At 47.8% G+C, this 15,347-nt stretch overlaps 7 protein-coding genes across 7 annotated transcripts; 3 read left to right on the plus strand and 4 right to left on the minus strand.

Moving 5' to 3' along the window:
• On the minus strand, positions 1–1,643 carry HETIRDRAFT_332448 (uncharacterized protein; the record flags this gene model as incomplete). The annotated part of the gene is made up of 8 exons (XM_009554804.1): positions 1–100; positions 190–308; positions 366–485; positions 566–701; positions 754–876; positions 940–1,103; positions 1,163–1,347; positions 1,523–1,643. The coding sequence occupies 8 exons, from the start codon at positions 1,641–1,643 to the stop codon at positions 1–3; spliced, it is 1,068 nt and encodes a 355-aa protein (XP_009553099.1).
• A 1,140-nt stretch (positions 1,644–2,783) lies between these two features.
• On the minus strand, positions 2,784–3,868 carry HETIRDRAFT_57382 (uncharacterized protein; the record flags this gene model as incomplete). The annotated part of the gene is made up of 6 exons (XM_009554772.1): positions 2,784–2,945; positions 2,999–3,309; positions 3,361–3,391; positions 3,444–3,537; positions 3,589–3,715; positions 3,772–3,868. 6 exons carry the CDS (start codon positions 3,866–3,868, stop codon positions 2,784–2,786), a joined length of 822 nt encoding a protein of 273 aa, XP_009553067.1.
• An 893-nt stretch (positions 3,869–4,761) lies between these two features.
• Positions 4,762–7,759, plus strand: HETIRDRAFT_108657 (uncharacterized protein; the record flags this gene model as incomplete). The annotated part of the gene is made up of 7 exons (XM_009554805.1): positions 4,762–4,849; positions 4,907–4,966; positions 5,043–5,365; positions 6,067–6,227; positions 6,280–6,368; positions 6,430–6,869; positions 6,929–7,759. 7 exons carry the CDS (start codon positions 4,762–4,764, stop codon positions 7,757–7,759), a joined length of 1,992 nt encoding a protein of 663 aa, XP_009553100.1.
• A 91-nt stretch (positions 7,760–7,850) lies between these two features.
• HETIRDRAFT_482364 (uncharacterized protein) lies at positions 7,851–10,565 on the minus strand (the record flags this gene model as incomplete). The annotated part of the gene is made up of 12 exons (XM_009554806.1): positions 7,851–8,214; positions 8,321–8,464; positions 8,661–8,694; positions 8,753–8,978; positions 9,055–9,435; positions 9,491–9,546; positions 9,604–9,635; positions 9,690–9,899; positions 9,949–9,991; positions 10,047–10,115; positions 10,319–10,367; positions 10,425–10,565. The coding sequence occupies 12 exons, from the start codon at positions 10,563–10,565 to the stop codon at positions 8,088–8,090; spliced, it is 1,512 nt and encodes a 503-aa protein (XP_009553101.1). The 3' UTR covers positions 7,851–8,087.
• Positions 10,566–11,209: 644 nt separating this feature from the next.
• Positions 11,210–12,754, plus strand: HETIRDRAFT_39956 (uncharacterized protein; the record flags this gene model as incomplete). The annotated part of the gene is made up of 4 exons (XM_009554752.1): positions 11,210–11,561; positions 11,618–11,970; positions 12,023–12,430; positions 12,497–12,754. The coding sequence occupies 4 exons, from the start codon at positions 11,210–11,212 to the stop codon at positions 12,656–12,658; spliced, it is 1,275 nt and encodes a 424-aa protein (XP_009553047.1). The 3' UTR covers positions 12,659–12,754.
• A 413-nt stretch (positions 12,755–13,167) lies between these two features.
• On the minus strand, positions 13,168–13,869 carry HETIRDRAFT_120701 (uncharacterized protein; the record flags this gene model as incomplete). Its single annotated transcript, XM_009554807.1, has 3 exons — positions 13,168–13,278; positions 13,345–13,700; positions 13,728–13,869. 3 exons carry the CDS (start codon positions 13,867–13,869, stop codon positions 13,168–13,170), a joined length of 609 nt encoding a protein of 202 aa, XP_009553102.1.
• Positions 13,870–14,308: 439 nt separating this feature from the next.
• HETIRDRAFT_331983 (uncharacterized protein) lies at positions 14,309–14,532 on the plus strand (the record flags this gene model as incomplete). The annotated part of the gene is made up of 2 exons (XM_009554808.1): positions 14,309–14,444; positions 14,501–14,532. The coding sequence occupies 2 exons, from the start codon at positions 14,309–14,311 to the stop codon at positions 14,530–14,532; spliced, it is 168 nt and encodes a 55-aa protein (XP_009553103.1).
• Positions 14,533–15,347: the final 815 nt, after the last annotated feature.

Below are 15,347 nucleotides of genomic sequence, written 5' to 3' on the forward strand. Positions count from 1 at the left end.
TCAAAGGATTCCGGACTCTTTGAGAGCGTTTTGAAGAATCGTTTCCTTGACAGTGACAAACACGAGCCGAATATTTGAGGTATCGGTAGCCTGCGTTATACTATGTAACAGCGAGATATCAGGATTCGATAGACATAAGACAGATACAAAATGTGGTGGAGCGATAAAATCCACGCGATGAATACGCACTGCGGATAAACGCTCAATCGTGCCCGGTTCGCCTGCATAAATCGCCAGAGAATGTACTTTGCGCCTTTATTCACATCGGCTCCGCCTGTGTACTCTGGGAAGTAGCGTTCCAGAGGCACCTAATCGATAAATGCTCAGTGCATTGAAGGATGAAAATAGATGACGCAGATACTAACCTTCGGTAGCTTATTCTTGAAGACATCAATCTTATTCAAGAACAAAATGATCGATGTTCGAAGGAACCATCTCGAGTTGATGACCGAATCGAAGAGGACGAGTGACTCCGCCATTCGATTCTAGTGAAAACATCGCAGGGTCGATGGGGATATGGATGTCAGTGCTCATGAGTTCTATACACGTGCAACGAGCAACGGACCTGATTTTTCTCTTCCAAAAGAACTTGATCGTACTCTGACAATGCTGTACAGAAAATAATGCTGGTAACACTCTCAAACGAGTGAATCCACTTCTTGCGCTCCGAGCGTTGTCCTCCCACATCAAACATATGTATTCTGAGCAGCTGTGAGCATGACACGCTGGACGCCAGTGGAAGCGATAACGCACGACAGTGTACCCATATTGAACCGTGTTTCGGTGATCCCCGTGCTCTTTGCTCGAGCTCGCAGGACGTCTTCCTGCGTTGGTACGTAGTTGTTTGCTGCTAGTCGGTGGGCTTCTGTGAAGAAACTAAAGGGCCGATACTGCGTGAGAAAGATGGCGCGGCGACGCAAACGAAGGCAGAAAGCCTACTATGATGCGGAATCCATAAGGTAGAATTGTGACGAGTGATCCATCATCTTAGCGATTATTGGGTCTTGCCAGAGATCTTGGATGTCATGGGCCATTTCGGGGCTGAAGAAAAAGGAGGGATCGGACTCGGCGAGCTCATAGTTGAGCAGCCGCTGGAGATTGTCCTGCAGACCACAGCGTCAGAGCTATGATACACGGAGGAAAGGGAGAGGGGAGGATGCACCTTGTTCAAAGGCATGATTGGCTCCAGGCCGATCTTCGCGAGAGCATTAATTACAGCGTGCGCGCTCTCGAGGAGATTCTTCCATATTAGAGGGCGAAAGGCCAATAGTTCCTCAGTCGTATAACCGTTCTGATGAATGATCTTCATTTGCTTCACGATGGTCGATTTTCCTGACTCGCCAGAGCCTACAAGTAAGGAGTTAGTTCACAAGAGACGCCGGATGAAAGGGACCGGTACGGGCGGAGCGAAGTAGGCGGTCAAGGTATCCAGAACATGGACCGCGAGAAATGCGCCGCCCGTCTCGAACGCATCCTCCATCCAGATGCACTGAGTGGCGAGGAAGAGAACAAAAGGACTCACCAAGTAGCAGAATCTTACATTCGCGCTTGAACTTCTTAGAGTCCTCCTCGATCTGTTTATCAATTTCGTCCGAGCGCGTCTTTCCCTCTCGCAGCTCTGAATTTGACATGCAGTTGCCCATGGCCGCGCACGCAGTCTGGAAGAGAGGCCCTCAGGATGTCGTCTGGGAAGGGGAGAGGGAAAGATGAAGATGAGCGGGTCAAGGGAGATGATGAGCCTGTGAGGCGTGACTTGTTACTTCGCTGCGTCCGTCACGCCTTTGTTTTCTGCCAGGCACGGCCAGCTGTGACGCTACTTTGGTGACCGTCAGATCAATTGGCGCGACACCCTCTCATCTGTTTGCGGAAGCAAACTATTTGGGACCCTCAGACGACCTTGGTATCCATTGGGTCGGAACCAAATGCCTCACTGCTATAGGTAAAGTGCAAGGCATCTCCTGTGAACATTCTGCTCTGGTGGACAGCGTCGGCGGACATGAGAAGTACATGAGACTAACGCCTCGTTATTCAAGATTCCATCTCCATCCTTATCGTTATGTCATGATCTTCAATTTAGCCTTTTTGCTCAATGACAACCGCCAGACCTCGCCGGACGCGGCTGCCCCATGCCGAAGGAACATTTCAACAGACCCGATGACAGCATAACTCAGCAAAGCGAGCGAGCTCGCTTAACCTCCCAGATTGGCGAATCAGCATTTTCAGCCTGCAAGCAGGAGTTCACTTCCATCGCGAGGAAACCCTTTCAAAGTTTACGACGTATTTGACACTATGCAAGCTAATTTAATTGGCACGTGGTCAGCGGAACACAACATATCGCTGCTGTCCTCGGCCAATCACTCCTTATATTCAAATAAAGCTATCTGTGCGTTGTTTTTCAGCGAACGTCGTGGTAAGGAATTCTTCATATTTTGCATAGACTTTCTAGACGAGCGTGTAATTTATCCATGGATGATGCCCTGAGTCCGATTGGTATGTAGATTCCACATGGGCTTCGCGTTGTACAAGTAGATTTTGTCGGCAATGAAGATCTATCGGTAGCTGCGAGCCGATGAGCTGATGGGCAAGGCTGTCGCAGTCTTCGTACTCAAAGATTTACTCGGACACGGAGTATCGTGGGGTTTGTGACGGTGTCTAATTACTACAAGTGCACTTTGGACCGTTCCCTCCAGGGGTCTAGACATGCTCGTGAGTGTTTTCAGCTATGGCTCGATGTTTTATTGGCGGAAATCAAATACTTGGACGCTGCTTCGGTACTATGCTCACTACACATCGATCGCGAACAAAACGCGCGGCAGAGTCTGCTCGCAAGATCCCAAAAATAAAAAATCTGGCTCATCATCGCTTTCCTCAAGCTTCAAATTGAAGACAGCAACTGTACCACCGCGCTCAGAAACCACATGCGCAAATCCTGCTGCAGGCTGAACCTAAAAGTATTTGTTCAGGTTAACGCACTCAAAGAATGATGAATGAACTAAACTGTAGATGAAGTACCGATGACGAGACACATATCGGCTCTATCAATGATGTCCCAAATTTCCCGCAGATGGAGCGGCGTTTCTTCAAACCACACGACGCCAGGGCGAAGGAGACTGGAACAATGACTACACCGAGGCAGGTCATTCAGCAAAGCCTGCTTCTCAACGTCAGTCCGTACTGAGTAATCTTCCAAAGGTACAGAGAGAAGCCCTTTGGTGATTTTTTCTCGTTGCCCACAGAGCGTGCATAGCACTTCATCCAACCGACCATGCATCTCAAACATAGGATATGGACTGGTTGAGGGAGAGTGGGCTTTGGTCGAGAAGGAATGGTGCTGTTCGACTACATCCAGCGCTCTGCTACTAAGGCCATCAACATTCTGCGTCACAAGGGTCTCCAAGAAAGGTAAGCTAGTCGAGAAAGAATAAAAATGCGAAGACTCTCACGAATATAGCCTCAGGCGCGAGGACATGCAAGCGCTCTGGGATGCAAAGTACTGCTACTGCGAGGTGCGCGGGGTTAGGTTGTGCTTGTAGAGCTCTTAAGAGTATACTCAACGAAAAGGATCATCCGCGAAATATCACCACTTACTCGACATATTTATCGAGATAGAACTGCCACACCGAATTTGGGTTGGTCTGGAAAGACTGAGGAGTGGCGATGGAATTGAGGTCGAAGTTCTTCCAGTAGCCACCGGAGTCTCTGAAAGTTGGGATGCCTATGTCAGACATGAGATGGGCAGTCTCTATGCGAGATGCCGCAAACACACTATACCTGAAGCAGCGGAAAGTCCAGCGCCTGCGATGGCGACGATATTGCGGCTGGCACGGAGAGCCTCCCGGAATTCGACAATACTTGTAGATGGTGGCATTCGCGAATGTCTATAGCAGCACTAAGTCAATATTGATATTGAGTCTTTTTGTTCACCACTGCGCAACATGAACATGAGTAAATACCAATAGAAACATCCAAGCTGATTACGTAAGAAAAGATAGAAGTGCATACCTAAGATACATCGTCTAAACCTACAATTGCTACGACGATTGACGTATGAGCATTAAGCAAGAGTTGAAGTCGTAGAATCAAAGATGGCGAAAAACAGCTCAGATGAAAAACTGCATGGCGATCAAAGGTTTGGACTCTACATTACATTCCAAATCGTCGAGGTCGCAACAGCTACAAATTGAAGTTCAATCCAATGGACATGAACGAGATTTCAGGAACGTGACTCGGCAGGACTCGGCACTATGTTACCACGTGACAAATTGTAAGGGAATATCTGAAAACGAGTTAACCAATCCGACCGGTCAGCTCATTCCACTATCCAGCCATTCGACATCTTTCGCGGGATAAAACCCCTTCCATTCCTCTATGTTCCTTTTTATGGGATGTATGGTTCTTTTAGCCGACTTATTCCCATGCGATCCGCCTTCAGTTCCAAAACCATTATTATGGTTCGAGAAGCCTTTATAAGGGCATCGTGCCTTCCCACCGCCGTTCGTTTCAACCCTCTCATCAACCACGCAAAGAGCTCTGGAAATGGTCCTCGTTATTGGAGTTTATTTCCTATTGGCCGTAGCTCCTTCTCGTGCCCAGAGTCCGCCACAATGTGCGTTACAATGCGCGACTGCGGTATTAGCTGTCTCGGGTTGCACCGCTATGTGTGTCATTCGTTAAGCGCCTATGAGGTTTACCGTGACTGAAGGCATTCATACCACGGATAGAACGGACCTGCAATGTATTTGCACCACTCCAACTTTTGCTATGGATGCGGGTGAATGCATCGCCCAAGAGTGCTCCTCATCCGATTTGAATGCAGCAGCTCAATATTTTCTCGACCTTTGTACATCCAGTACGCATCAATCATTATATTGAAGTGGCATCATAAGACCAACGATTTTCTTTTCAGCTAGCTCATCCGCCCCCTCGTCTCCCAGATCCTCTACTGCCTCCTCTAGCACAGTTCCAGGTATCCCTAGTCCGTTATTCTCCATATCATGCTTCACTGAAAGATCGCATACATCAATCTATTCACCCGAAAATAGCCCCATCTTCGTCAATCTCAAGTTCTTCCGCCCTTTCCAGCTCCAGGGCAATCGGGACATCAGCATCCTCTGCCGCATCTTCTTCTGTATCGCAGTCTATAGCTATGACTGCCTCACCATCATCTTCAACAGCTGCGTCTAGTGCTACTAGCAATACTACTGCCTCCCTCACCTCGCCGAGTGCAGCCAACAGTGCAGCGCCAAATCCGAGCGCGAGCTCTACCGGAACTAGCAGTGCGATGCACTTACAGCCCTACACCAGTCACGTCACATGGGTTCTCAGTGGGATGATTCTGATGCTGATTTCAATGATCGAGCTATTCGTATAGCATGGTACGTGTGCTTTACAGATCGCGTTTGTTCTCTTCACGAGGAACATTATGTGGTCTTTCTCAGAGAAAATTTGTGCGATAGGTACGAACACATTGATGTATATTTTGTTCTGCCTATTTTCACGTAGGCTGCTTTGGGGCTGAGGCATAAATCTATGTTGATTTTGGCTCTTTCGATGACACTATCTGACACGATGTGCTGTCCAGCTATAGCAATGCCATGCTATCTTAGGGATTTGTCAAACCAACCATCGTGTGGCTGCACCTGATAATCTCGCCTGGGAATCTGTGTCCTTCGCGGTCACCGTAGAACCTTGCGCTCGCTATATATGCTACAAGTCGTTGCCCTCTGCTCGTCATATATGCTAACTTACAAGTTTGTCTCAAGTCATGCTTCCAGTCACGTTCCACGAGATCTAGACTTGCCTTACAGAGAGAGTTCACACTTCTGAACTGCCACTACGAAGCACGCCAATGTCGTCGATCATGACGAATATTTCGTTTCGAACCACGCTTACAGTGCGGCAAGCTGTCGCAGCACTCGTGCTAAATTCGCCACTTATCTACAATGATTGCCTTGGTGAACATCCCATCTTTTCCCCATCACCATGTCGCTGTGGCGAGTCGCTCAGCTAGTCTTGTCTGGCTTTAGACTGGATGCTCCCTCATTTTTTCCCGTACAAACAACCCAGATCGGCAACGTGGGAAAGCCGTCGAAACGCATAGCCATCGTTGGAGGCGGAACGGGAGGCGTTACTGCACTCAAGACATTACTCGTCGATTTGCCAGAAGAGGAACGAAGTCGTTGGGAAGTCGTTTTATACGAGCAGAAAAGAGATGTCGGTGGAGTATGGTGAGGATATAATTTAGACTTGTATCTCTGAGGCTAACACCTTCAGAAATAGGCTTCCAGACCTGAATGTCCCTCGCCCACCTGAGCTTCCTGAGACCCCGCTATACCCTCGTTTGATGACCAACACTCCGCACCCTACCAGTACGTACTTGCAAGTGAATGAGCGAACAAAACTAACACATATCTACTATCTACTTGCCAGTGACGATTCCGCACTTTCCGTTTCGACCAGAAACACCTCTGTATCCTCAGCATCCGGATGTGCAGCAATATCACGTCGATATCATAAATCACTGGAATCTATCGTCTCATCTTAGACTCAACCACGAAATTCTAGAAAGCCGGTGGATTGGGTCAAGTGAGAAGGGGCAGTGGCGATTATTGATTAAGGATCGTCTGCATAATGAGACTACAGCTGAGGAAGAATTTGATCATCTGATCATAGCGAATGGACATAACCATTACCCGTACGAGCCTGTCATCGAAGGACGGGAGGAGTGGGAAAGAGGCGCTCACCACCTCATCCTGCATTCCATATTCTACCGAAACCCAGAAGATTTCAAAGCAAGAAACGTCATTGTCGTTGGAGGGGGAGCTAGCGGTCGCGATATAGCTCAGCAAGTAGTCGGGTTCGCAAATTCGGTATGTCTTCATGTAGACTGGATGTGATGTAATGCAGTGCTCTGATACTTGCAACTTAGACTTACGTGTCGCTCAAAACTACCGACTTCCGCGATTTTCCGTTCCCAGATATCCCTGGAGCGGATTTTAAACCGCGGATCAGGAGCTTCAAGTCTGGCTCCATCATCTTCGAGGACAATACGACGTTGACTCACATCGATACAGTCATCTTCGGAACAGGATATGAGAATCGTATCCCATTTCTTACAGATTCCGGCCATCTCTCGATCAACACAACCCAGTCTCTGGACCAGCTGACAACGAACCTGCGTTATGTTCGTCCGCTGTACCGTCACCTCCTTTCTCTTGACCCGGCATACCCCGTCGGCGCATTATACTTTATAGGTCTACCCGTTTTTGTAGCAAACGCCGTCTCAGACAGCGCTCAATCGCTGTTCACGGCCTTCACCATTGCGGACCCATCTCTGCTTCCTCCCCGCTCCGAGCTGATGAACGATCTCATCACACAAGAATCAAACCTTCGAGATGCAGGTTTTGATCCTGCGTATGTCGGGCATCGTCTTGTCGGGGAAGGTGGCTCTGAGCAGTATCAAGACGGACTTGTGAAATTCTTGCAGGAACGAGGCAAGGCAGGTCATGGCGGCGTGCCTAGGCTAGGGCAGAAGTTCACTGAGGAATGGAGAAGTTTCGGAAGAGATGAAGGAGCGCTCTTGAGAAGAGGTTGGCAGAGGGTCTTAGATGAAGGGAAGGATGCTATCAAGCATTGGTTGGAGGGAGTGGTCACGGAGAATCAGTGGGCTAACTTGATGAGGCGGCTCGCCGAGTGGGAACAGGGTCAGGAAGCAAACGAGGTTTATAATGGCAGGTTTGACGGGTACGGGTACCTTTGACCGATATGATCTACCCCGATTGAGCCATAGAAGTTCTGGGCTTGTGCAGGGACTCGAGCATACTAAATGAGGCTCATACTACCACTAGATAGCCTGCTACGTGTGAACCACACACATGAAGACTTGCATTCTTAGGATAAAACATACGTGATGCACAGCAAGAGGACTGCACAATCGAAGAGAACTGCCACGCATAGCACTTATGGATTCCAGATCTTAGCAGAGGGAGTGCATGGTACGACGAGGTCAGTGATGACATCTTCCTCACCTAGAACTAGAAAAAATGTGATAGCTGAGAAGCCAATGACCTTCATGAGGCCACGGAACACTAGACAATTTCCTCGTGTGCCAACCCTATAAACACGTTCGCTGACGGTGTTTTCTTCAGGCGCTCAATGTCAGCATGAACAATCTCGCGGCAAAACATGTCGAGGTCGAGGTCGTTCTGCGCTCGTCTATTAATCCACAGATTTGATGGTCAATGGTAATTGACATACCTCGTCGTATCCTGCAACGACAAGAAACGTCAGCGAGCGCTACATCCGTTAACAAGGGGTGAACGTACCAAACGGCTGTTCAATCTCCTCACCTGCAGCCAAGAATCCGAGGTATATGAAAGACGCGATAGCTACGCCAGGTATCGTATACCAACCAAACAAGTCAACAAGCTGGAATGGTAGGAAAAAAAGGTATATCCAGACGGTGCTGTTCACTTGTGAGCAAACACATCAAGGCAAGCCAGTTTGTAAAGCTTACTGTCTGTTTGGGTGTCACGGCATATCGAAGTCAAAAACGTCGGTCGAGTTCGCAAAGATCAAAGACCGACCTAATGTGGACAGAGTAAACACTGCAAAAACATATAATTAGATTTCCAAGAAGGCATACATGGATGTCCACTTACAACGGGAGCGGCGTAGTCAAAATCTTTTCCAAGGCTTCAATTGGGAACAATCTCTTGAATACAATGGTATGGGGATACAAAAAGGCACTCACTAGACAGGCTGTCCTCAAACGTAGCGATGCATCCGATCATGCTACCCAGACTCGTGCCAGGAACAGTTCCACGATCTTCCAGCGAGGCCAACCAAACACTTATATGATACAGTATGTCGAGCGGGAGATTTTCTCCATTACCGGCAATGCGCGGCCGGTGTTTCATCTGCGCTTTGGATATCTTATGATCGTCACTCCAGCGACGTTGGACACCACCCTCTGAGCCCTCTTGATTCTGATATACTCAAGTCAGTTGTTGAAAATTTCAAGAATCTCCAGGAGCGAATGATAGGAAAACTCACGTTTCCAGTGTGTGCATCACCGCTGCGCCTACCACTCCAGAATCCAAATATTGTCCGGAAGGCATTATGAAATGGAATCAGATCTGGTGCAATCTTCGAAAAGAATGTCTGAGTTGTTGGCATGCTGGACGGTAGTAAAAGCCTGCGCTCGTGGGAGGAGTCAGATGAGTCAGTACTAGTCGAGCGGGTCGATGAGCGGCGTAGTGCATGACGTGCGCTGTGCAAAGAACCATATGAGTTTATGGCAGGGATGATTGGGTCGCCGAACGTCTGATTGGATGTGTACGGAATCGATGCAGAAGCGATGGGTTGCGCAGTGGGCAGCGGCGAAGTAGTTGTCGACGAGGCAACAGGATGACGGTGATGAGCGTAATGCGGATGCTAGAAACAAATTGTATCCTAACAATTAGTTATGATATCGAGGAGAGTGACGTACATCATGGAGCGGACGAACGAGGCCGTATAGATCTTGGTAATAAATACCTTGTTCACCTAGAGCAAGTCAGCAATACCTTCATCGCTAAGAATATCAACGTGTTTGATACGCACCCCGCAGATGATGCTTCAATGCGACTACAAATCTACAACTCGAAAATCAGCTCAGAAGGAAAGAGGGTTGCATGATCTCAACATACCCATTGACCAGGTCAATCGCCATATTTTTCTCTTTCATAACCTTCCGTACCTCCGCAGCGCTCCTGGCTGCCATATCGCCGGAACCAATTTCATCAGTAGTTTTAGGAGTCAACCGCAGCGGTACATGGAACCAGATGAGGCGGGTAAGTGTGCGTGTGGTGCGCATTACATCCGACCAAGCTGTCCGGCCGGTCCAGTAGCGATCGTAGCTGGCCGAATCGCTGAGAATAAGAGGACCGGCGACAAGATGGTACTCACCCGCTTGAAGCACGGTAAGAAATTACAAAGCCGATGACAACACCTATGGGCAACATGGCTTAGACACCGGAAGAGTGATGATAAGTACGGAAACCCACCAAGAACTGTGAGCATGATATTAGGGATCCCAAGGTATATTTTCGTTTCCATCGATGCAACAGACACGGCTATTCGATCAAGAGGAGGTTAACATTTGAAGGTACCGAGCGAGTAGTGAGGTGATTGAAAATGGCCTTGCGTTATATTCTGAACACAACGTAGGTACAGGATTTATGTTAAAACCGCAAGTAAGTCAAAGCGCTCGATTTCGTAAATTGATTTCGGCAAAACTTTCACCCCGAGAAAAGAAAGAGCTAGAGTAGGATCTCACCTGTCGCAAAAAGAGTGTGCATCAAAACTGCCGGCCATATCCTCCACAGCTATCGAGAATGCCACAGATCAGTTCAACAGCACATACGCTTCAGAAGTCCACACACCACAGTTCCTCGCCCAAGTGTCCACGAAACAAGTGTGCTAACAGGAATCATTGACACCGGAACAGCCGTGCGCGACTGTGATGCCGGAAGGAGGTCGTGATGACCCGTGAAGGAACGCTTTTGCGGTAGAACATCAGGCATTGAGCGATATGGAAGATTCTGTGGTATAGATGGTATAGATTGTCAGGTATCGGAATTTGGGTTATATAGCATTCATCGAAAAGAATGTGGAAGAGGAAGAGGAAAATAGGGTGTGACGAGCGCCGCGACGACTCCATGTGACTGATGTGACTGTTCGCGTTAGAGTCCTTCGATTCCTTCGCATGACTTTCGCCAGTCCTTGTTTCAGAACGAAGTCAATACTCAAAGAATTTTTACATGATAAACTTGGACTCTACTACATCAAACACAATATTATCGTCATCGCTCTTGCCGTCCCAGCTCCGAATATTCGTATCATTTTTTTTTTGTTTTCCTCACCTTCTCAGATTAGCTGACTCGATAGCTAGTTTACTGAGGAAGATGCAAGTAAATCGTTGAAACCCTGGAGCTTTACAAGGCTGTGTTTCCTCATGCGACCTTGAGGGACTCAATGGTTTCAATACAGCATCTTGCAATATTCGTTGTTTATGAGGCAGATCTCTAACGAGCCTTGGAATCGTGCTGTATCACCTGTTTCGAAATCATATCATTTTTAGCGGCCTGGCCGGACCGTCGTGTGCCTTCTCCATTGCTGCCACCTAGGTGCTTATCTTCCCATCTCGAACTCCTACATCCAACTAAACATGCCATCCACATTTGTCACAGCTGCTCGGTCTAAATTCCCCTCCCTCGCTTCTGGGTACATTTTTGCAGATAATGCTGGGGGTTCACAATGTACAGGAGATGTCGTCGCGCAGATATCTGATTACCTCCTCAATACAAACGTTCAGCTCGGAGCTGACTACTCAATATCAGTTGAGTCAACCAACAGGGTCAAAAGAGGAATATCGGATGCCGCCATGCTGTTCAATGCGAGATCGGAAGAAGAGATCGCCTTTGCATCGAGTTCAACACTAGTTGTGGAGAATCTGGCTCGTGGATTGGAGGGCGATGTGCTTCCGGGGGAGGAGCTCATAATTACCGGAGAACACGAAGGTACGTTGCATGAGCACAGATAAGATCATGATGCCCTCAAGCTCATACAAGATCAGCAAACGCGGGTCCATGGAAGAAGCTGGCCGCACGTAAGGAAGCTACGATCAAACTCTGGAACCCTCGCGTATCGAAGGACTCACCCAACAACCCATACGCGGTGTATCTCGATGTGGAGGACCTCCTGCCTCTCATAACTTCGAAGACACGTCTCGTAGCATTTACTGCGTGCTCCAACATCCTTGGAAGCATCGTCCCCGTCAAGGCGGTTATCAGCGCCGCACGTGCCAGAGCCAAAGAAGTCTCCGTACGGAAGATCGAGTTCTCCGTGGATTGTGTAGCATATGCACCCCACCGGCGAATTGATGTGCAAGATTGGGATGTCGACTTTTGCTTCTTTTCATTCTACAAGGTACGCAAACCTCGAGGATGTAGATTGAACATCTCTGATCGACTCTCTGTAGGTATATGGACCACACATCGCTGCCCTCTACGCACGTTCTGTCTCACTCGAAAGCTCAATCACCGCCCTCACTCACCATTTCCTCACCGCCTCCTCGACTTCTTACAAGCTGCAGCCAGGGGGACCAGGTTACGAACTTGTCTACGGCACATCTGGCGTCTTGGCATACTTGCTTTCCTTGACGCCTTCCCATACCCTGACGGATACCTTTGAGGCCATAGTGGCGCACGAACAGACTATTGTTGAGCCATTGCTCGCCTTTCTACGTTCGCAAGAGGAACGGGGCGTACGAATCATCGGTGAGGAGAATGCAGGTCCTACGCGTGTACCCACTATCAGTTTTGTGGTCGTGGGAACCCGCCCGATTCGGAGCAAGGACGTTGTGGCGGCTTTTGACCGAAAAGGAGGGGTGCGTGTTATTTCTCTAAAATCTTCTCAAAAGTTTAGCCAATAAGGGGCAATTCGGATGAGACAGATTGGCATACGTTACGGGCACTTCTACGCATATACCCTCGTGAGCATGCTCAGCCCAAATTTAGATATTGATGATGCCGTCGTACGGGTATCGTTGGTTCACTACAATACAGTGAACGAAGTGGAGAAGGTGATCGAAATTTTGAAGGAAGTTTTGGCTTGAAGACCCTCCATCAACGGTTTGTAAAATTGAAACCATGAAATGTAATGTCTGCGTAGTCTGTCTTTCTTTATTACTGTGACCCTCGGTTCAGTGCTTAATCTCGTCGCTATCCACATTGATATGCGAGTTGATGGGTTGTGAACACTCCTTTGTGTCGGACGCAAGACTTGAGTACAGAGTGTGTATTATGGGTATTTATCCACATGGGTATCGCAGCGAAAAGTGTGAGAACTAGATTTCCGATGAACTTGTTCTATCCACATGTAAATCCTATCATTGCCATGACGGCTTAATCCTATATGATTTTCTGGTCAAGGTAAGATCAAACCCAACGCAGCGCAAAGTGTAAATGTCCAGAGCCTTTGAGAATGTGCACTCAGAGGATGACTGCCAGAGATTGAGAAGGAACATACCAGTTTCCCGCTTTCAAAAACGTGGTATTCGACGAACCTGATTGTATACGTTCGACTAAGAATTACTTTATTCAGGACCCTGAGAAAAACGAGGCTTCACCTGTGATAACACTGCGTGAGATCTCTGACCATGTTCTGGTGGTGTAGCGATATATCTATGCCCCAGTAGCATTGGCGCACGATCAAGTCGGCCCAATTCTTGCGCACCTAAGTATAAATAGACAATGTCGTAGTAAGACCAAAACTTCAAAACCCGGGAGAAATGTGAACTACTCTCTCGGAGAGACGCGAAAACTCTTCTTTGGATAGACGCCCATCTGACCCAGTCACAACGTATTGACCGTAATAAATCCAATCGCTTCTGTTGTCCTCCGCCCACACGGCCACTTCCTCGGGGTTGTTCATCTGCGTGACATTCGAGAGAAGTAGACCATCCTTCCCAGGAGCAGCTGGCACCCCAAAATTCAAGCCTTTCGCAACAAAAAGCATCCGCCACCACACAGTATGGTCAGTCCCAATCAATGGTACACCCGAGTACGGGTCCATTTTTGAGCGATATGCCAGGGAGAAATAACGCCTGATCAAGTGCAGCGGAACAGTAGGTGGGAAATGGTCTGGGATGTCCTTGACTGTAGAGACAATAGAAGTAGAAGTACCTGGCAAGGAGACATCAGTATCTCCAAGTTTGCCTGGAGGCTGTTTGTGTCCATCTTGTTTTGTGGGAGTGATTGGATCGATATCCGTCGACTTCTCTGTTCGATTCTGCGTAGTCGACAGACATTTACTTGAATGCCCCATGGTAATCAAGGTGTGAGCTCACTAGGGCGCTGTGTAGAACTTCGCAGGGCTTTTTAACCGGTTATTAACCAGGAGGTGTTAATAACGCGTTAATAACCAGTGTTAATAACTACATATTGTGAGCGTGGGAAAATGAAAGTAAAATCGAGAAAATGGGCAAACAAAATAATGGCTTATAGCTCACTCAGTGCTATACATTCTGATTCTGTAAACTAAGCCTAAATGAATTGGAGAGGCCCAGATGGCTGGAGCATAGACAGGATGATTTAAGCAAGCGGTTGTGGAGTTGGGTGTCTTAGCCTAACCTCCCCTTGCGGCGGAACCAGAAAAGCCACCATGATGCAAGTTGGACATCATTCAAGCTCCTATATTCTGTAAATAATACACCACAACCTGATCAGGTTCAGGCACTATCTATAAAATCCAAAAGATTATTTATATGCCTCCAGAATTCAGCCAACTGACAATACTTTACTCATGTACCACCAACAAGAACAGTGCTGGGATGACAACAACAGCACTGTATGCCCTCTTTTCTGCCCCCACCACCTTAGAGGCCTGCTCTGGACAAGGAGGTGAGTTTGACAATCATTCAGAAACAGAGATTGCACTGAATAACAACAAATTTGAGATATATTGCTATTTTGGGAAATTAGTTATTAACCTTAAAAACCAAGGGGTCTGATACGTGCCTGTTGATAACGCGTCAATAATGCGTTATTAACACCTGTTATTAACCCGGTTAAAAATTAGGAGTTTTACACAGCACCCTAGAGCTCACTGACTCCATGGATGATCAACTGTAAAGTCAGCCTGCAGGAAACAAGTTAGAAAGAAAGGTTGAAGCACAATGCATAGCACGAGATTCTCCAGCCTGGCCAGTTACCACAAACAGATCAGATGTAGGATATGTCAAATGGCCCACCTTTGTGACCACCAAGATCGCTGTTCCAACTGGCCCTAACTGGATTTTAGGATGAGACTGGCTACATATTGAGTGTTATGATCACGTTCTGTCGGGCCTTAACGGCGGTCTATACCGACACGATCATCACAAATATCAAGCGGCCTCACACAGTGAGGCGTACAAACAAGGTACAGATAGTAACCTTGGTCATCCACTCCCAACGGATCACCTTATCGTTGGTCGAGTATCACGGGCCTATTGCGTAGCGGGTATGGAACACCGCCTTACAAACTACTCACACAACGGGCATTAACCTCCTAGTCTTTCCTCGCCGGAAGGAGACGAACGGAGAAGCACAAGAGTAGTCGTTATTGAGAGAGACGACTTAGAGAATACCTATGGATACATATACGGTATTCTCACGCCCTATTTCCTAAAGTAGTATAAAAGGCCCATAGAGTAGGCTGAGGTTCTTCAGTCTATTCTCTTCGTTCTCCTGTATCTTCACATACAGGAATCTTCATCCACTGTAGTCTTCCTACTACAGTCTTCATTGCTATATCGCAATACA

The sequence above is a fragment of the Heterobasidion irregulare genome (assembly GCF_000320585.1).
Source record: "Heterobasidion irregulare TC 32-1 unplaced genomic scaffold scaffold_14, whole genome shotgun sequence".
NCBI classification, from domain to species: Eukaryota; Fungi; Basidiomycota; class Agaricomycetes; order Russulales; family Bondarzewiaceae; genus Heterobasidion; species Heterobasidion irregulare.